Here is a 21445-nt window from a genome sequence, read left to right on the forward strand (position 1 = left end):
AAGAAAATATAATAAAAATGATATACAGATGGCACTGGATGCCAGATAGGCTGCAAAAATGTTATGTAAATGTTTCAGGGAACTGCTGGAGGTGTAAAAATAACATAGGAACGCATTTCCATATATGGTGGAAATGCGAGAAAATACAAAGATTCTGGAAAACTACTAAGCAGTTGATAAAAGATATTACAGAAATAGACTTACTGTACCATTGAGCCCAGAAATCTTTTTATTAAACATTACACCTGACGGTCTTAAATATAATGAAACATGTATTATTGCATATGTAGCTACAATGTCGAGAATATGTATCGCAAAGAATTGGAAGTCGGATAATATACCGAGTAAAGAAGAGTTGATAAGCAAGCTTTTTGACGTAATAGAAATGGATAAATTAAATATGTACTTGGTGGGAAAAACAGAAGATAAATTTAACCAAAAATGGCATAAGGCCATAAAATGGTACGAAGAAAAACTGTAATGTTAACCCCCAAATTGTTATTAAAGGGGAGATAAATGTATGTAAATGATGGGAAAACTGTAAATAAAACCTATATATAAAAAAAGAAGAGCAGCTCCTCCTAGTGGAACAATAGAGCAAATGGCAAAATGGGCATCAGGCGGCTGCTTCACCCCCATTTCAGAACTCTAGAAACTACTGATTTCAAAACGAGCATTACTCTCACTTTTAGGGACTGCTTACACAAAATACACTGGTATATTTTCAGTGTTGTAGAAGTCTCACTTCCAGATGCTAAAATTTCCAGAATGCTGAAACTTTGTAGAAGAAAGCTGGAATTGTACCAACTAGTTATAGTGGAAGGAGCTGCTTCTGCCTAAGGCACATCAGTTCTATCTCCCCATGAACTAGGTGTACTTGGGGAGGATTTACATTTCCTTCCCAAGATGCTGTCTACATGACTGTCAGTCAGGCCAAGGGCATTTGTACTTTTAAATGTCATAAATATGCCAAATAGCAGAATTTTATATGCTAAGTTATGGATGACATGATTTGTTGTAAAAGCAGTAAAAAATGTTTAAGTTTGATAAAAAATCATTATTGCATATGTTTCAGTTCATCCCATGGCTTCAAACATTATACAAGTTTTACATCTCTAACAGATGATGTGATAAAAAGTGGAGGCTTTCATGGTAATTAAATAATCTCTTCCATTTAAAAAAAAAACCCCTCTTTTTCTGTGTTCTCTTGTGCCTTAATATGCTTGGTGTCGACAAGTGTGTTTTCAATTCCCATATTTATTTAGAAAATGTATATATTGCTTGTCTGCAGACCAGTTCGTGGAGACGCACAAGGTAAAAACAATTAGTACAATAAAAACAACAACAATCAAGTACCATAACAGAAAACCACTGGAAGATACGGTGGTCCTATTCAGTGTTCCCTCTAAGCTGAGTTAGTGTGAGCTAGCTCAGTTTTTTAGCCTCCAGCTCACACATTTTTGCCTTAGCTCAGGAAGGAGGGCTCCAGAGCAGACTAATTTATGCAGTAGCCAAATTGCTCGCTCACAACTTGAGTGCCAGGAGCTCACAGAGGAGAATTTTTGCTCACAAGACTCCACAGCTTAGAGGGAACATTGGTCCTATTACGAAGTGAAACCGAAAGTTCTTTTGCATTAAATGCCCCCGGGCTTCGATTTCAACACAGCACAAAGTGTAACAGGGAAATGTGCCAGCCCCATAAGAGTGCTCAGCTCTCATCTGTTGCAGCATGGAATGTTGCTGGTAGATTTAGCGCCCAAAGCTTTTCCTACTGTATATCTACTGATCCCCTTGGGGCCTGTACTGCATTGCTTCCTTATCCCTTTTCAAGTTTCCTTCTTTGTCCTCTTTTGCCCTGTTCACGCTCCTTCTTTTCCATTCTTTGCTTCTGGTTTTTTGAATACGCTACCTCATATTGCTTCTGAGGTCAGCTCTGAGGTGTGCTCTCAAAACACAGGAAGGATGGAAAGGTTGCACTAGCAACAAGATTGGGATATGTACGTGATGCCAGGTTCCAGCTGCCTCCAGCAAAGTCTGGGGAATAGCTGCAATCTAAAGGACAAGGGCCTCCTGAGCTTGTAGAACATATTTAGAGTCCAGTGGCACCTATAAGACCAACAAAGGTTTATTCAAGGTATGAGCTTTTGTGCGCATGCACACTTTTTCAAATACCCTGGAATGGAAGGTCCAAACTTATAGACAGGGGCTGAACAGCAAATGAACATGTAACATGATGAAAATGTTTTAAGATATGTGAAGACAAAACTAAATAACAAGGTTATAAGGTCAACAGGTATGAAGCAATAAATATGTCAAAATAAGACTGAGATTGTCCATTCATTGCTCTCAGGCATGGAAGTAACTTTTTTAAAAAATGAGTATATATTTTTATTTATTTAGTCTGTTACATCGAATATTTGTAGCTATTTACAGTTTCACCCCTTTCCTCCCTCCCTCCCTCCCTTTTAATCTTCGTCTTTTCACCCCAGCCATGGGCACAAAGTCTTAATCTTCCACTGAATGTCTTTTCTTCTTTCTTTCAGTATCCAATCTAGGTAGGTCTTCCATCTGGTCTTGATTTCCGTCAATTTTTCTTCCCATGTTGTTCCCTTGTTGATTGATACCACGATATCTGACTGTATAAAGTCAAACAAATAGTTGTGCCAGATTTCTATTATCCATTTACTTTTGTCTTTCCAACCCAGAGCTATAACCGCCTTTCCCGCCAGTATCATAGCCTTAACTAGATTTAGAGTAGTCCTATCCAATAACGGGCTTCCTATTGTACTTAACAACATTAGATTAAAGTCTATGGTTAATGTTATATTGCATACTTTTCTAATAATTTCAATAATTTCCCTCCAGAAGGTTTTTACTTCTGCACATTCCCACCACATGTGTGCATACCAGCCTTTAGAATGTTTACAGTGCCAGCACAGCGAACTCAATCCGGGAATCATATTAGCTAGCTGTGCTGGTGTCTTATACCATTTTGTAAGGAATTTATATTCAAGTTCTTTAAATCTGGTTACTTTGATATCTTCTATTCCTTTCATAATTTTATCAACCTCCTCTCTGTTATCTGACCTTCATGGCACCATCTCTTTTGTAAGTATTCTGTTATTTTATCTTTATTTGTTAACATCTTTCTATATCTTTTTCCTACCAGTCCCTTTTTCTGCTTGGCCATTTCTTTGTATATTACTTCCATTGGTGCATCTGTCCAGAGGTCTTCCTTTTCGCTAATCATTTTAACTGTCTTATATAGCCCTGCTATTTTTAACTAATATAGGCTGCGGTCACACGGAACATTAGCCACGCTACAGAGACGGAAGATAGGCGGATTTTCTGGGCGCGATCACACCACCACATCTGGGAAGCGTAGAGCTCCTGTGCCGAACCCGAGGCTTCCCGCCAAAGATGCGGGGTAAAAAACTAGTACCTCCGAGGTACTAGTTTCCGGAAACTGCGGGGCAAGGGCGGACACCTGATCGCATTTCCGGTGGAATCCCGTGGCATCCAGCGCCCGCCCATGTCCCGTCGCGAACAGGTTTTTCCCCCCCAAGTCTCCACAGGATGCGCACAAGCGTCCAACGGCGCATGTGCACAAAGATGCCCCCTCCCACTGCAGCCAGGCTTGCCGCCTCTGGAGAGTCGCTATGGCCACTGTCGCGCAGGCAGTTAGAGCGGCTGTGATGAGGGGGCCCACCTCCCCCTCCATTGGTTATGCCTCGGAGCTCTGTTGGGGTCCGGAAGCGTCTCCGGTAAGCCCACCACCCGCCTTCGGATGTGCAGATACGATTGCTCAGTCATATGTATACACAAACTTCAGGTTTTTTTAAAAAAATCCATCCCGTTTGCCACGGAAACAGCGCCTAGCGATTGCTGGTGTGATCGCGCCGCACCGCTTCTTTGCCGCTCTGCAGGATAGTCGTGTGATCAGCACCTCCCCCCTAAACACGGGACCTCGACGGGACGTGTGATTGTGCAACCGCACGTTATTTTGCTCCGGGACAAACAGCCACGCTTCCCCCCCGCATTTTCCTGCCCGTGTGACTGGGGCCATTGTTTGCCTATCTCTTCTGTTATTTCCTGTAAGGGTTTTAGATTTCCACCACTAAACATATCACCCACTCTATAATAACCTTTAATTTTTAGCATTTCCCACCATTTAATTTCTTGCAGTTTCAAGGGGTGCCCATCTTGAAACTTTTCCTAGCCAGTGGGGTTGACATTTCTTCCAGATTTCTGATGCTCTTCTAGGGCCTATTGTTAGTTTTAAGTCTTTTGTCGTTACTATAGAAAAGATGCCAAATCTACCTATATTACTATTGATTTCATTCTCAAAATTAACCCACTTCTGTGCCTTTTCCTCGCCTATTTCTAATAATGGTTTTAGCTGAAAAGCTTCATAATAGTTGTTTAGGTCCGGGATTCCCCATCCTAATTCTGATTTGTGACTATATAATGAGGGATTAATGGAGTGTCTTGCCAGCAGTTGATCTTCACTTGCTGCTTCAAAACTGAACATTCACAGCAGGGATGGCCAAACTTGCTTAACATAAGAGCCACACAGCATAAACGTCAGATGTTTGAGAGCCGCAAGACATGAACAAATATTACACACACGTTTTTATTGGAAAATATACAAATTTGCTCCGTATTAACATTAAATGAGACTGCCAAAAATATAATGATACTTATTTGTCCAATGATATTTGTTTGTTTGCTAATGATATTTATTTGTCTGAGAAAGAGAGAGAGGGGTAGAAAGAAAGAATGAAAGGAAGGAAGGAAGGAAGGAAGGAAGGAAGGAAGGAAGGAAGGAAGGAAGGAAGGGGGAAAGCGAAAGAAATGTGGAAAGAAAGTAAACAGATGGGGAAGGAGAGGAGGGAGGAAGAGAAAGAAACAAAGAACACAAATAGATGAGGGAGGACGGAAGGAAGGAAGAGAAAGGTGGAAAGAAGGAAAGAGAAAGAAAGAGAAAGAAATAAAGCAAATAGATGGAGGAGGGAGGAAGGAAGGGAGAGAGAGAGAAAGGGAGAAAGAGAGAGAAAGGTGAAAAAAGAAGTGGGAAGAAAGCAAATAGATGGGGAGAGGGGAGGGATGGAGGGGAAAAGAGAGAAAGAGAGAGGTGGAAAGAAAATAAAGAAACGGGGAGGAGGGAAGAGGTGGAAAGGAAGCAACTTTAATTTAAATGTGTTCCCCAACATACACACACCCACACATCCCCATGTCAGCTGGCTTAGCTTGGAGAAGTGATTTAAAGAGGCACATGCCTTCACCAAGCAAATGCATTTAAAGTTGCTTTCTTTTTCTGCTACCCCCCACCTCAAGCCTACCTAAGAAGGGGAACACTGGCTGGGGAAAGGAAAACTGATCAGGGAGGCATGCCTCCCCTTCACTTTCCCAGCAGTCCTGCTGGGAGCCACATAATATATGTGAAAGAGCTGCATGTGGCTCCCAAGTCACAGTTTGGCCACCCCTGCACCAGATGTTTGAGAACCGCAAGACATGAACAAATATTACATGTTTTTATTGAAAAATATGCATATTTGCTTTTTATTATCATTAAATGAGACTGCCAAAAATAAAAATAAAAGGGGTAAAAACAGATATTAATAATATTTATTTGTCCAATGATATTTGTTTGCTAATTATGTTTATTTGTCTAAGAGAGAGAGGGGTGAAAAGAAAGAATGAAAGAGGTGGAGAGAAAGAGAGAGAAAAAGAAAGCAAATAGATGGCGGAGTGAGAGGGAAGGAAGAGAGAGAGGAAGAAAGAGAAAGACAAAGAAAGAAACAAAGAAAGCAAATAGAAAGAGGGAGGGAGGTAGAAAGAAAGCAAATAAATGGGGAAGGAGGGAGGGAAGGAGAGGTGGAACAAAAGCAACTTTAACTTTAAATGTTCTCCAACCCCTGCCCCACTAGCCAGCTTGGGTTGGAGAAGGGATTTAAAGGGACAACTGCCTTCTCCAAGCTGGTGGGTGGGGCCGCGGTGCGGAGACTTGGAAAATGCCTTTAATTTTAAATGTGTTCTCCAAGCCCCTCGACCCTGCTGCCACATTGGCTTGGCTTGGGGAATGGATTTAGAGACAAATGCCTTCTCCAAGCCAGCCGGCGGGGCAGTGGACTGGAGCTTGAAGAATACATTTAACTTTAGATGCTAGGGAAGAAAGCGAGAGCGAAAGAGAAAGCAAATAGATGGGAGAAGGGAGGGAGAGGTGGAAAGAAAGCAACTTTAAATATGTCCTCCAAGCCCCCACTCCACCTCCATGCTGGCTGGCTTTGCTTGGAGAAAGGATTTAGAAACAAATGCCTTCTCCAAGCTGACTGGTGGGGTGGTGGCAGCTTTGAGAACACATTTGGAGGTAAAGCTGCTTTCTTTCTCTGCTCCCCCCCCCCAAGCCTACCCAGGGAGGGGAACACTGGCTCGGGAAGGGAAGACTGATCGGGCAGGCACGTCTCCCCTTCACTTCCCCAGCTGCCCTGACGGGAGCCGCACAATATGTATGAAAGAGCCGCATGTGCTCCTGAGCTGCAGTTTGGCCACCCCTGATTATCAGTGCAAATGCATTGCTGGGTGATGCTAGTGTTACTGGCGTGTTTCTGGAATGCCTCAAAACAAGTAGGAGAGCCTTGTAATGATGTTTAGTGTTATAATGCCTGTACTGAAGACTGAGGGAGGTGGCCCCATCATCTAGAATAAAGATCTCCACAAGAGTGTGTTTTGAGAATGATGGAAAGCAGCTAACAGCCTCATCTAGTTAGAAACTGTGTACAGAAAATGTTAAATGAGGGGGCATGTAGCAGTCATAGCCAACAATGGTTTGTAGGATATCAACACAGACCAAGTCTCCTGACTCACACACACAAAGTAGTGGGAGAGGGTTCCCTTCATCGCTAGTGACAGGGCTGCTATGTTCAGTTTGGGAAACTTTTGAGGATATGGAGGTGGTGCCTGAGGATGTGATATCATAGAGTCTACCTTATGAAGCTTCCATTTCCTTCAGGAGAAACAATCTCTGCTGCCTGGAGATCATCTGTAGTTCCAGGAGGACTTCAGCATCCCCCTTCCTGAAGTTGGCAACCTACTCAGAAAGCATGTATTGTACTACAATTCAACTGTTGAGAATTTTTTTGCTGCCTGTTTCAGCAGGCCCCTGGAAGAGTCCAAACCAGCCACTGCTGGAAAGGGCCCAAGAGTACAACAAATAGAACAAGCACCTGAAACTTTTCTATACATGGAGATAAATGACATCACCTTATAATTAGGCCTTTACTAAAGAGCTGTGGTGGCTCAAGTGGTTAAGACGCAGGCTGTGGAAGGTCGGTAGTTCAGCAGTTCGAGACCTGAGTGTGCCACATGACGGAGTGAGCTCCCGTCTCTAGTTCCAGCTCCTGCCAACCTAGCAGTTCGAAAGCAAGAAATTGCAAGTAGATAAATAGGTACCACTTCGGTGGGAATGTAACAGCGTTCCGTGCACCTTGGTGTTTAGTCATGCCGGCCACATGACCACGGAAATGTCTTCGGACAGCGCTGGCTCTTCGGCTTTGAAACGGAGATGAGCACCGCAACCCTAGAGTCGGATTCGACTGGCTTTCGAGCAAGGGAACCTTTGCCTTTACCTACAGGGACAAGACATTTTTTTCTCCAGGCAACTCACAACTCTCTCCTCCAGTCAGACGCTGGAAGAAGCCAAACCTCACTGCCCAGGAAAAAGACTCCACTACAGGGGCATAAACCAGTTTATCCTCCGCTGCAGGCAGCTCACACTCTTTTAAACGACCACGGCCGCTTACTGGTTTTTCCAGTCCTGCTTCTGGAGCGGTGGGGGGGGGGGGGGGGGAACACGCCACCGCTCTCATAACGGGCCTTCCTGCCACCAAGAGGGCATCCTGGGGAGCGGAAGTCCGGGCCTCTGGGCGCGCTTTCATGTTGACACGACTTCCAGTCCCATTCTTGGAGCCGGTTTCTGGAGGACGAGCGCCGCCGCCCAGGATTGGTTAATGACCTTTCTGCCTGTCGCGAGAACAGGTCCGGCTAGCACATTGTCCGCGCTTGCGCTGTCGCGTTGGGTGGCACCTGTCAAAATGGCGGCGCCCTTGTGGAGACCGGCGTGGCAGGGCTTACAGGCGAGTAGGGGTAGTTTTAGTCTTCCTTTATCATCATCATTGGGGTGGGAGGGGGAAGCTATGGGCAGCGAGCAGATTTGGCTGTGTTTTTTGGTCTTATTAGAATGTGTTGCCCTAGGCGGCCCAGCTTCCTTCGTCCTTGGGTCACACGTTGCAGAGCGTTGTCGCGCGTCATTTCTTTTTGTTTTATTTGTTTCACGCGTAAAGAGATCGTAGGTTTACCCCTAACAAGTGAAGCGGGTTGCCTAGGTTCTAGGTCAAGAAGGCACAGGAACCGGAACTTGCCTCCCCCTTGGCTTCCGGGTGGGTCGTCGCACGTGCATATATAGGGGAAGGGTGGTAGAGAAAGGTCCTTTGGCAGGTAAGAGGAGCAAAAGACCTTTAGTTGCGCTGTGTTGGTTTACTTTCTCTGGTGGAAAGAATTTTTTAAAAAGCAATGGAAATGAAAAGCTCACGTGCATTTTAGAAAGCGCCTGCTTTTGCTTTCTCTTATCGCCAGTACAGAATGTGCTTAACAAATGAACAGTGTATCAGCTCTGCCCAAGGGCATGGCAACAGCTGCAAAATAGCAGGGCCAGGGAAAGACTAAAGAGATACGAAGTAAATTGCCCTATGTACAGTGTGGCCAGACTTGGACTACAATCTACAGTTCTGTTCCCCTGCTATCAAAAAAGATGGAGAGCTTTCCTCGTTGAAAGACTAGTTTGGTGTAGTGGTTAAGTGCGCGGACTCTAATCTGGGAGAACCGGGTTTGATTCCCTACTCCTCCACTTGCACCTGGCTGGATGACCTTGGGGTTCTTGAAAAAGAGCAGTTTCTGTCAAGAGTTCTCTCAGCCCCACCTACCTCACAGGGTGTCTGTTGTGGGGAGGGGAAGGGAAGGGAAAGGAGTTTGTAAGCTGCTCTGAGACACCTTTGGGTAGTGAAGGGCGGCGTATAAATCCAATCTCCTCTTCTTCTAGTTTCTGGAGCTTTTCTTGGTCTTTTAAAAAAAAATTTAACTTAAGGGATAGAGGTATACACAATTATAAGTAGAAGAAGAGTAAGTTTTTATACCCTGCTTTTCCCTACCTTGACTCTCAAAGTGCCTTACAATTGCCTTTCCCTTGCTCTCACCACAACAGGCACCATGTGAGGTAGGTAGGGCTGAGAGAACTGTGACTGACTCAAGGTCACCCAGCAGGCTTCACTTGGAGGAGTGGGGAATCAAACCCAGTTATCCAGATTAGAGACTGCTGCTCTTAAACACTACACCACGCTGGTTCTCCGTATGGGAAAAGAATGGCTAGAAAATGTCCCTGATAGTACTTGAGAACTTTATTAAATGCTTTCTTTTTCTCCAAGGATTCATGGCAGTAAATACCAGCTGGTAAAGAGCTTAGTAAAACAAATATATGTGGTCATATGAAACTGCTTGATACTGAGCCAGACTATTGGCCTATTTAGTTCAGTATTGTCTTATCTGACTGACTGCTCCGACTCAGCCAGGCAGGGGCACCACAAAAAGGCCCCCAGTTACCCCAAGGCCCAGGGCGGGATACAACAAAGGACGTTTCCCTGGGGCCTTCCAGAGAGGTTGGGTGGCGGTGGGGGCAGCGGGCACGGGCAGGGAGGCAGCGGGGCGGTGTGCCTGTAGCAGCAGCAGCTGGGGGGGGAGCCGGCATTGCCGTGCGGGGTTTCCTCCCTCCCTGTCTCTGAGCGCCATGAGTGGCCAGAAGGACCCAGCGGCGTGGGGCGCCCGCTGGCTCACGCCCTTCCGAACGGCACACCCGGCGGCAGTTTCATAAGTAGGAGGTTCCCTGACACACACCCCCAGGGCAGCGGCCGGACCAGTCTCCGGCGCCTGCCTGCCTGGTCACCCCGGCCCCTCTTGTCCCCGCCAGGACGTCTTACAAGATGGGCGGACCCCAATCACTGAGTGTCTGGCTGGGTGGGCCGGCCCGTACCGCCCGCTCTGACAGATGGCCGCCTGCCTGCCTCATCTGGGTTAGGGTGGGCTTTTTGGTGGGGGCGGGGCCGCCGTGTGCAGTTTGATGTGGTGGTGCCCAGCCCTAGGGCCACTGGCCAGTCAGAGGCGGTGGCGGCAGCGCTCACCTGGTCAGGGAAGCCAGGGAGATCATCATTTAGGGCTTTTGGCAGGGGCTGGGGGGCTTTGGCGGGGGGGAGGCCGGGTCCTGTTTGGCGCCTCTAAGGGGTCAGGGCCAGCCCGCGCACTAGGCGAATGCCTAGTTCGCCTAGTGGGTGAGCCGGCCCTGACAACAACAACTGAGAAAGACAGCCCTGTCTGGCTCCACCATTTACATCCTGTGCCTGCCACATGTATATGATAGAGATCAAGTAGCTGATGAGCAATGCAGACCATAGAATATACTAACATGAATGTTGCCGCCATCCCTAAGTACTTAGTTTACATCTAGCTAGCACTTTATGACATTAGATTGTTTTTATACTGAGCCAGACTATTGGCCTATTTAGTTCAGTATTGTCTTATCTGACTGACTGCTCCGTCTCAGCCAGGCAGGGGTGCCACAAAATGGTTTTATCTATGTTATAATTGTTCACTTATGTTTTATTCTTCTGTAAGCCGCTCTGAGCCTGCTCTGGTGGGGAGGGTGCGGTATAAATTGAATGAATGAATGGATGAATGGATAAATAAATAAATACTCAGTGTTGCCTGAGTAGAGAAAGTGGAGTATATATTTCAGGTTGGAGAACTAGAGAGGTGGAGTATATTTCAAACTAAAACCTTGGGAGATAAAAGTGATAAAGAAGAACTGCCGTGGTGCATGTAGGACTAGAGGTACCGTAGGACCAGAACCATTGCAGAACAGTGCCTCCTGGTCTCAAAAGGCAATCCAGAAGGATTCCATGATTAAAAGCCACAGAAAGAATGAACAGTCACACTCCCCCTGTCCATCTCATGGCACATGTTATCCATCAGGGTAACCAAGGCTGTTTCAGTCCCATAACTAGGTCTGAAACCAGATTGGAATGGATCTAAACAGTCTTCATTCAGGTGTCTCTGAAGTTGACCAGCCACCACTCATTCAGTCACCATGCTCAAGAATGGTACGTTTGAAGAAGATGAGAAGAGATTGGATTTATCCCCTGCCCTTCACTACCCAAGGGAGTCTCAGAGCGGCTTACAAACTCCTTTCCCTTCCCTTCCCCTCCCCACAACAGACACCCTGTGAGGTAGGTGTGGCTGAGAGAGCTCTGACAGAAACTGCTCTTTTTCAAGAACATCTGTGCCAAAACTATGGCTTGCCCAAGGTCATCCAACAGGTGCAAGTGGAGGAGTGGGGAATCAAACCCGGTTCTCCCAGATTAGAGTCCACGCACTTAACCACTACACCAAACTGGCTCTGGATGGTAGTTATTCAACTCTACCAAGTCCAGAGTAGGTTTCTTTAGGATTGACCGCACCACTGCTTGCTTCAGGGCAGGAGCAACCACCATGTCTCTCAGGCAAATATTTACTGTCTCCCAGACCCAGTCTGCCATCCCTCCCCCCCCCAGCAGATTTAAGCAGCTAATAGGTGTGAGGGTCATACAAACAGGTGAGAGGTCTCAAACTTTCCCAAGTTCTGTTCACATCCTCAGAAGTGGATACAAGTGGACAAATTAGCACCTTCAGACCATCTGATCCAGTTGCTGCTACAAGCGTGAGATTTTATCTGCAAAGTGCTTAGCAAAATGATAGCAACAGGTTGCAGCACAGTCCACCTCCTGCTGACCACAACCCAATAGGCCCCTGACTACCTAGAGGAGTTCTGCATATCTACATTGTGTGGATTGCATCTTTGCCACCATCACTGCCACTCAGTAGACTTTCAAATGAGCTCTAGCCCATGCCTTGTCAGATTCATCCTGTCTCTTTCTCCACCATTGCTAGCTGTCTCTCCTGTCTTTTCATCATCTGCTGCCCCTCAGTAAACCAAGGGGCTGCCCCAGCTTGTTGACCTGAGAGAGGGTGACTAAGTGCAATTGGGTCAACTGTCCAGGTCATTTCTTCATTCCAGAGGTCAACTACAGCATGAACAGCCATGTCAACCATATCAGCAGGAAAATCCCTCAATGTCATCTGAAAACAATACACCCCTGTGTATTGGTACCCCTGTAAGTCTAAACCCCAGCAAGTAGGAAAGCTCCGCAGCCATGTGACTCTTGCTAATTGTACTGTACTTTATCAGGCCTTTTCAGGAAAACTTGACCGTATTTCCTGGATCCTTTGTTCAAGGCAGGGTTTCCAGACCACAGCTACCTGTCATAAGGTAAGAGACTGATGGGTCCAGTGTTCACATGGGTGTTTGGCATGAAAAATTATGGGTATTCCGTTCTTTCGCAGAAAAAAAATATCCATTGTGTTCTAGGGAATGGTTGGTCAACTAGCTTTTTAAAATGTACCCACTAGATAAGTAAATCTCTTATAAATGGGCATTTAGTATCTGAAACTACTTGAGAATCTGTTAAATGTTTTCATATTTTTAAAATTTTGAGATTTTGGTACTTTGTTCTAGTTTAATTAAAGATTTGTACACATGAAGCTGCCATACAGAAACAGACCATTGGTCTATCAAGGTTGCCTGACCAGCAATGGCTCTGTAGGGTTTGGCCAACATCTTTCTCATCACTTGCTGTCTGTTCCTTTTAACTGGAGATTGAACCCGGGACCTTCTGCATGCAAAGAAGATGCTCTATCATGGGGCTGCAGCCCCACCCTCTTGTGTTAGTTAAAAGGAAGCTTGTAATGTATGGTTCCACCCTTGTTTCACCTGGAGAGAAGCACTAAGCCCAATATAGCCTGAGAAATTATCCTTAGGAGATGGGCAGGGGGAGAAGCTGAAATTCTCCATGCACACAGAATCATAACTAGGGTTGTATTTTGCTATTATAGTATGAAATTGAGGGAGGGACGGAAACTGTTTTTCATCCTATGGGAAGGCTGATTTGAGCTCTTCAAATTCTTTGTTTCAGTTACGTTTCTCAGGCCCTTTTCACTCTAGCATAGTTTACTGTGTCCTGTACTGCTGAGGCTGTTAAGAACATAATGGGTTTTGCCACTGAAAGGTGCAGAAAGCATATCATGCACTAAACACATATTTCCCTTCCCATTATAATCATTCCTCTATCCTTGTGTTGCAGAATCGAGCGGCTCGGGTTCGTGTTGGGAAAGGAGATAAGCCTGTGACATATGAGCAAGCCCACCCACCCCATTATATTGCTCATCGCAAGGGGTGGCTCTCCCAACACACAAGTGAGTGAAGGGGGGGAGGGAATGTGCACACTTTCTTCCCAAATTCTGTTTCCTTTTCCTAAAATCTCCATTGAAAAGGAAGAGCCGAGATGGGGCTGCAGCAAAAGCCCAGCCTCACTTCTTGCTTTGCTCTAGAGAGACCTTTCTTTGGGTCGATTGCCTACTTTAGATGAAGGGCTTTTCTCATTGAGTGATTCCCCCCTCCCTGCTTGCACAGTTTCTGTTTCGAGAGGAGGATTAGCTGCCCAATTAATCATCCTGCATTCCTCAGTGGGATATAGCAGTTCATAGGTGCTGGTGATTCTTCCACGTGAGACAGCCTTCCATTTGTGTGCCGGGGCTCAGAATGTACTCTGAGCCACAGCTTGACTGGATAACCCATTTTGGCGCAAAGTGAAAGCTGCAGCTTAGAAGCAAACAGGAATAGTTTGCACCTGAGGTTCGGCTTTTTGATTGGAAAGTGTTTGCATCTTGACCCGGTCCGTGTTTATTCAAATGGAAGTATCCTGATCAGGAAGCAAATACAATGGGTTTCTTATCTCATCCTTCTTCTATGAAATTCAGTGCAGCATATGCAGTGGTCACTTCCAGACTGGATTATTGTAATTCTCTCTACATGGGGCTGCCCTTGGCTATGCTCCGGAAACTGCAGCTACTGCAGAACGCAACAGCATGGGTGTTGACTTCGTTGTCTGTGCAGACGCATATCCACCCTGTGCTGCACAAACTGCACTGGCTGCCTATTGAGTACTGGATCTATTTCAAGGTGCTGGTGCTTACCTTCAAAGCCCTATATGGCCAGGCGCCTGCATATCTGTGAGACGGCCTCTCCCACTATGAGCCCCAAAGGAATTTACAATCTGCCAATCAGCATCTTCTGGTTGTCCCCGGCCCCAGGGATATCCGTCTTGCCTCAACTAGGGCCGAGGCTTTTTCGGCCCTGACCCCTACCTGGTGGAATGAGTTCCCACATGAGATCAGGGCCCTGCGGGACTGTTTACAGTTCCGCGGGGCCTGTAAGACGGAGCTCTTCCACCAGGCTTTTAGCTGAGGCGGTGGGTGTCACCCTCCTTTATTGGGCCTCCCCTTCAGCGGGTCAGATCTATGTTTACCACCTAGGAACCCAATCTGAAAAACCTCATCTGTTGAGGCACTGATTAGCGCATAGGAATTTAGTTGTATTTTAATTGTTTTTAAGTTTTTGTGTGTGGTAGTTGATGGAACCCGCCCTGAGCCCGCTGTGCGGGGAGGGCAGGATACAAATCTAACAGAATGAATAAATAAAAATAAATCTGGTTTGCTCTCACAACAATCCTGTGGGGCATATTAGTGCATGAGTATCTGGCGCTTCATGGCCAGGGGATTTGAACCTAGGTCTTCTCAGTCCTAATCCAGCTCTAAACACTACACTGGCCTTGCCCCTCATTGTGCTCTGTGTTTCCCTGCCTGCCCTGTAGGTAATCTGGATGGCGAGAGTGGAGCTGCCGAGCGCACAGTGGAGGATGTCTTCATTCGCAAGTTCATTTATGGCACCTTCCATGGCTGTCTTGCCAATGAAATTGTGCTGAAGCGCCGTGCCAATACTTTGATCATCTGTGCTATTTTTGTACAGAAGCTGCCGCCCTCTAAGTTCTATTTCCTGATTGGCTACACAGAGGTGCTTCTCTCCTTCCTGTACAAATGCCCTGTCAAGATGGAAGTGCAGACAGTCCCTAACAAAGTTGTCTATAAGTATCTGTAGTCTTGGCTAGGTGCAGCTCCAGTGGATCCCTGAACCAAGGCTGAATTGGACTTCTTGCCTAGCTCATGTTGCTTCCTGGCCAGTGATTCCCATGGACCAGTTACCAGGGACTGGGAGGAGCTCCTGCTTGAAGAATGCAAAGTTTGCAAGTGGAAACTCAAAGGACTTGTATCTTGGCTTGGACTTGGAGAGGAGGTGGGGTTGGATGTTGATGCAGTCCAAACAAAGAGTACTTGGTGCCCCTACATGTAGTTGTTTGTAGATCACTGTTTCCTGAGCCTGCAGAATGTATGGTTGCACTGCCAGGCAACTGAAGCCTATTGAAAACTCTTGGCTGAACCCTTGCTAATTTGCTACAGGAAAAGGGGCTTGAAATCTCTATGCTGCCACAGGAGTCTCAGCACTTACACAGGCCAATTCAAAGCATCTCCCCCCCCCCCACGCTGAAGCCTTTTGTCTTGCATCTTGCACTTCAAAGGCAGTAATGAAATGTCTTCTGGGTAGCTGTCCTCTTGCCCTCACGCCTCCTATGGGAGCTCAAACTGTCACTTTCAGTTAGATGAGTGGAGGTGAAGACTAGCTGCTGGAGGCAAAACTTTCCAGGCTGAGGATGGTTAACATAACACTGGAAGGGGGGCAGGCCCATCATTGTCAGCCATCATCAGGGCATAGGAGGGGCACTTTCTGACACTTGCATAACTGCATTCCAGACGTTATACCAAATCAGAGTAGTCCTGCTGCAGAGAGAGAAAAATGCATCCCCCCCCCCCCCAGCATAGATGCATTGCAGTTTGGCATGCTGAGAAAATGTAAATTCCATGGGTTACATGTCTGAAGATTCCTAAATTCCATGTAGCAAAGGAGCAGCAAATGTATGTTACAATAGAATGCCTGGGAAACTTCTGAACAAGAGAGAGCCCCCCCCCTACCGCTTTTGTAGTGATAAAGAAAAGCAGACTTGGATTGTTTGTGTTTTTAAATCAAAAGGTAAATAATGGCTTGAGTTGGTTGACTGCTGTTTCACTGCCCATGCAGCCCCCCATGCCCAGATGCAGCAGAACTTCCAGCTGGGGGAGCAGAGACTGTGTCCCATGGTTAGACTGGAGGGCACACGATGCAGCAGGGTCAGGGCGTGGATGGAAGAGCCCCTGGGAATCTTGTATGCCCTCCTCGGAGTTTCATTATAAAGTTTAGAGGTAAACTCTTGCCATTTGAGTTCTGGGAAAACATATCCTTACAACAGAAGATCCACTGCCTTGAGATGGTCCCTCAAAGTGGCTAGATACCCTGTAACAGGTTCACCGCCTTGTGTCTCTTGCAGAGCTGGAAAAAGTACAGAAGAGGGCAATCAAGATGATTATGGGGTTGCAGCAGCATCTTCCCTATGAGGAAAGCCTGAAGAGTCTGGGACTTTTCAGTTTAGAAAAGAGATGACCGGGGGGGGGGGGGGGACGAAACTATGCACACCATGGAGAGAGTTGACAGAGAACTTCTTCTCTTGTTCCCAGAATACTAGATCCAGTGGGTATCCAGTGATGCTGATGTGCAGTATATTCTGGACAGACAAAAAGGAATACTTCTTTACACAGCAAGTGATTAAAATGTGGAATTGGCTGCCAGAGGATGTAGTGATGGCCACAGGCACAGACAGCTTTAAAAGGGAATTAGGCAGGTTTAATGAGGATAGGTCTACCAGTGGCTACTAGCTACGGTGAGTAAAGGGAACCTACATGTTCAGAGGTAGTCAGCCTCTGAATCCCAGTGCCAGGAGGCAATATCAGGGGAAAGCCTCTGCACTGTGGTTGGCCTTCAAGAGGAACTGGTCGGTCACTTTGTGAGACAGGATGGTGGACTAGTTGGACTACTGGTCTGATCCAGCAGGGCTCTTGTGTTCTTATGAAACAGCAACGTGCTCTAAAAGCAATGGTGTGAATAAGCCTATATCTTAACAGGGTGTTCTGATCACACAGCTAAGGCTCTGGAGCAGTGAACTGAAGATCATGGATAGAAAAGGTGCCATATAGTTCCCAGAGACAGAAGTTAGGTGCTACTTCCATGACTGTTCCTGACGAAAGAGAAGACGCTCTTCCTCCTCATGCATCCAAGAGGCAGGGAGCGCAACACGTGCATTCATCTTCAGAATCCTTTTTGTCCCATTTCATGTCTGTTGGTTGAGCCCTGACCCTGCAAATTGATTGCGAGGGTAATTTCCAGTGAGTCCTGGCAGAGGCAACCTGTACTAATCCAATTTAATTTTAGTGTAATCAACAAGGCTGATGACCAGTTGGGCTCCTGGGGTGCTGCCCCTACCACCTGGTTGCACCTGGTGACTCTTGGCAGGACTGATGCCAGCCAGAGCATGTGACACCACACAAACTGGTCTGATGCAGAATCCTCCATCCCAGCTGAATCACTGGGAGTGAATCATTTACCAGATATCACGGGATGGGGAGGGATGGGGGCCAAGGATAGGCAACACCAAGAACTGCGGTTTCTTTGGTGGTAGTGCTACTATGAACTCCCATCAGATCTGATATTAATCATGAGAGGGACAAGGGAGGGGGGAAATCACCCTCTCCGTTCCTTAAAGTCAAATGAACTCAATGCCCAGCGTTATGTTGCAACTATGCCCTCTTCCTTTCTAAGTAATGCCTTTGGGGCAGAGACCCAAGGTGTAATCAGAGTGAACAGAAATACTTAGCTCCCATCTCTTAACTCATTGAAAGTCCTGCCCCCAAACTGGAGGCCCCATCAGCACTATTTGAATTGTACAAATAAATATATGTTTCCTACTATAGAGGCTCTGGGATGCCCAATAACTTGTGCTTGTAGTGACTGATGTCCCTAGAACAGTGATTTTCAACACATTTTTGGGCTGAGGAACCCAAGTAACATATTAGACCCCCTACTCCCTCCTCTTGCTTCCCACTGTAAAAGCTGGTTATTTCTCCCGCCCCAGTGGTACAATATTAAAGTTAACCTTTACATTCCAGAACACAATTGTGGTATCATTGCCCTGCCTATACAAACCTAAATAAAATTAATCCAGAGCTATTCTTTCCTGTTTTGTTGTTCCACTCAAAAATAAAAGACTGATTTTGAACATTCTGCAGTGAAGGATGATGCAAGATGCATCACATGGCAGACCAGGCCACATGTTACTCATGGCACTCCCATATTCAGAATGAGTGTAACTGTCTGGTGCAAGAAGGTCATAAAATTTGGAAGCTGGGCGGTCATAAAATTTCATGGCTCTCCTGGAGAATGCTTGTATAACCTAAGAACACTGTGGAACCCTGGTTGAAAAAATGATCTCCAGTGAAGCTCTTCATATTCTTTCTGAAGTTGGGGAGGTGCATCCCCACCGGGAGTCATTTCCCTGCAGTAGCATTCCACATCCTTGTTGACAGTATTCCCAAGAAGGCATGGGTTTCAGCCTTACACTGGACAGAATGGGCTGGGAGTTTTTCCATCAGAACTAGGGGAGCAACAGGGCTCAGTCAAGCTGGGAACCACCCCTTCTCAGGATCTCTATTGGGGTTCTACCTCCAATTATATCCCCATTTATCAGAAAACAGCCTGCAACCCATGTTGGGGCGGCTAAGCCCCACCCACCCATACATTTATCTGCAGCAAATCTATATGAGATGATACTAGCGTTGAAATCTTAAACATGCTTGCTTAGAGGTAAGCCACATTTCAATCAGCTAGCATAATGCACATCGGACCCATAGCCATGCAGTGGATGGACCTCTTGCTATTAATGAAGCAATATTGAACTGGGCATGGGGTGTCTCATCAAGCATAGCAAGATGGGACTAATGAACCTTAACTCTTCCGTTTTGGGCCTTCCTGCTGGGTTAATGATGCAGACAATGGCAGCAGGACACTGGCTGCCAGATCTCCAAGGACTGATTGCTCTGCGATGTCTCTGAACTTTGTCCTGCAGGAGACCAGACCAAGGTTCTGCTGCATAAGCCTGGGAGGGTGGGGAGGGGAGAATAGGATAGTTATTGATGCATTGAATTGGTTTATACTTATATTGCTCTTATCATTTGGTACATTCCAATTGTTTCCACGTGACAGCCTGTAGGAACAGGCTGGAGAGAACAGTTTGTACAAGCCGACACAGAGAGCCATGGTTAAGGTAGATGTGAGGTGTCTTCCACCCAGGTCAAGCTTCTAGCTGCTGGGCCAGCCTGGTTTTGATGGGCATGCAGTCAATGGCACTTGTTCAGCTGATCTCATGTAATGGAGGGGAGTATAGGAACTGGTCACAGAAACCCCAGCCATACATTCCCTCTCAGCTCCATTAGCAAGAAGATTGCAAATGAACATTTTGTAACCTTAAACCAATTTGAATGATAATCCAATGCTTTTCCACAGCTACAAGTGCAACTGCAGGGGCCCTCTTGGCTATACCTAATGTTTAGTTCATCCAGAAGCCCAGAATTACCTTCCTTCTGCCATGTGCAGGTCAGAGGAGAGCTATTTCTTGGCCATTATGGGCTATCCTTTCCAGGGCTTCCTAGCAGCTGCTCAGACATTCTGCAATGGAGGAAGAAAATTCTGAGCTGCTTTGAAGTGATCGTGTCTGAAGGAGGCATCTATACAGGAGAGGAGAGATGGGCAGTTTCCTTAAACTAAGACCCAGTTTGGTGTAGTGGTTAAGTGCATGGACTCTAATCTGGAAGAACCGGGTTTGATTCCCCACTCCTCCACTTGCAGCTGCTGGATGACCTTGGGCAAGCCATAGTTCTGAGAGCTGTTCTCTCAAGGACAGTTCTGGAAAGAGCTCTCACAGCTCCATCTACCTCACAGGGTGTCTGTTGTGGGAAGGGAAAGGCGTTTGTAAGCCGCTCTGAGACTCCGAGTAAAGGGCGGGATATGAATCCAATCTCCTCTTCTTCTAGGGTGGGCCCATTGACTGCTGAGTGTCCAAAAAGACAGAAGTAAAGCTCCATCCCTGAGAGATGAAGACTCTGAATCACTGCAAGCGTTTCCTTGGCTTGCTAAGTCCACAGCATCATTAAGGTCTTTTTAATGAACATGCCACAGCTTGGTTTGTCAGGTTGCATCTTTAATCAATTCAGTGTCTGGTGCATGATCTAGTGTGCCAATAGGTGTGAGTTAAAAACAACACCGTTTGCAGTGTGAGGAGAGAGGGTGTTAGCCATGGGGCCAGTTATTCCAGGCTCAGTTATTTTTACATTGCAGTGCGGAAGAAGAGCCAGTCAAGGAGTAAAGGAAAAACCAGGAAAGCCACTTGGAAGACATAAGCAACTTTCACTTAGCTCCTGGCCAGTTGCTCAGTGAAAACTGCAGGGAAGAGGGGTCATGTGCTGGCACCCTGTGCGTTAGTTTTTCTCTTGTGGCCAATTGGTACCTGGCTACTTTACATTTTAGCCAGAAAGGTTTTCTGGCATAGTTTAAATTTGAGCCATAAGAATATTTCACACCTTCATACATTTTAATTAGTTCATATGGCAAAAGAGAAATTCCTGTCTGGACATTTCCCAGGCCCCACTGCTTGAAAGGAGGGGGCAACGCCGCTTCCCAGAAAGAAATGTCTAAACTGCTCTTCAGCCTTTCAGATCCTTAAAACAGCTTAGCATGTAAGAAAGCCTTTAAAAAATAGCCCAGATATAAAATGGGCAGATCACAGCATTTAAGCAAGGCCAGCAACCTTTTATAATGAAAGAGCCAAACTACTTCAAAAATCAACTAAGAGGCAGGATGGGGAAGCCCATTTGCACAGCTGAAAATATATGTCTTGAGGACTTCCGGTCTATGGAACAGCGATGGCGGAAGCTCTTCCCTCGACAGGGAAGGGCGGTTTGCACACCAGCGGCCTGGAGGGGTGCCACCTCAAGTGACACCCCCGAGGAGCCTTTGTGATAGGCTCCAGGCCAGGGGGCTTTTGAGGGGTAGCCTCTTCGAAGGCGTAATGCCGGAGAATTGAGGCTCCCCTCCACCCCGACGGTCCAGTCACTGAGTGGCCTTCGGGCATAAGCTGGACTGACCGGGACAAGCGCCGGAGATTGAGCGGAATGGCGTAAAACTGAGCGTGGTCAGAGAAACTGACCAACATTTAACGTGAGTTCTGAATAAAACAGAGTAGTTTGAAAAATGACACCCCCCCCATGGTGGAAAACAGTGATTGCAAAGAGGGACGCCTCTTGTGGGAATGAGCGGCTAACAGACACGAAGGGGGAGAGGGGAGGAAGTAAACCGAAAGTGTTTTGAGAGACTTATCTGAATCGTGAAGTTGTTTGGCGAGTTTTCCAAGTTGTGTGGAAGGGGTAGAAACTG

The 21445-nt window shown here is 46.4% G+C and overlaps 1 protein-coding gene across 1 annotated transcript; it reads left to right on the plus strand.

The window, feature by feature from the left end:
* Nucleotides 1–8074: 8074 nt before the first annotated feature.
* Nucleotides 8075–16076, plus strand: MRPS24 (mitochondrial ribosomal protein S24). The gene is made up of 4 exons (XM_015421113.1): nt 8075–8135; nt 12329–12409; nt 13281–13392; nt 14850–16076. Exons 1-4 carry the CDS (start codon nt 8094–8096, stop codon nt 15131–15133), a joined length of 519 nt encoding a protein of 172 aa, XP_015276599.1. The 5' UTR covers nt 8075–8093; the 3' UTR covers nt 15134–16076.
* The last annotated feature ends 5369 nt before the right edge of the window (nt 16077–21445 follow it).

Source organism: Gekko japonicus, unplaced genomic scaffold, assembly GCF_001447785.1.
Source record: "Gekko japonicus isolate JY-2015 unplaced genomic scaffold, Gekko_japonicus_V1.1 scaffold13, whole genome shotgun sequence".
NCBI classification, from domain to species: domain Eukaryota; kingdom Metazoa; phylum Chordata; class Lepidosauria; order Squamata; family Gekkonidae; genus Gekko; species Gekko japonicus.

Coding starts and splice junctions, on each gene's coding strand:
- MRPS24 (XM_015421113.1), top strand. CDS start 8,094: ATGGCGGCGCCCTTGTGGAGACCGGCGTGGCAGGGCTTACAG. Junction 8,136..12,328: donor CGGCGTGGCAGGGCTTACAG/GCGAGTAGGGGT, acceptor GTACTTTATCAG/GCCTTTTCAGGAAAACTTGA. Junction 13,393..14,849: donor GTGGCTCTCCCAACACACAA/GTGAGTGAAGGG, acceptor CCTGCCCTGTAG/GTAATCTGGATGGCGAGAGT.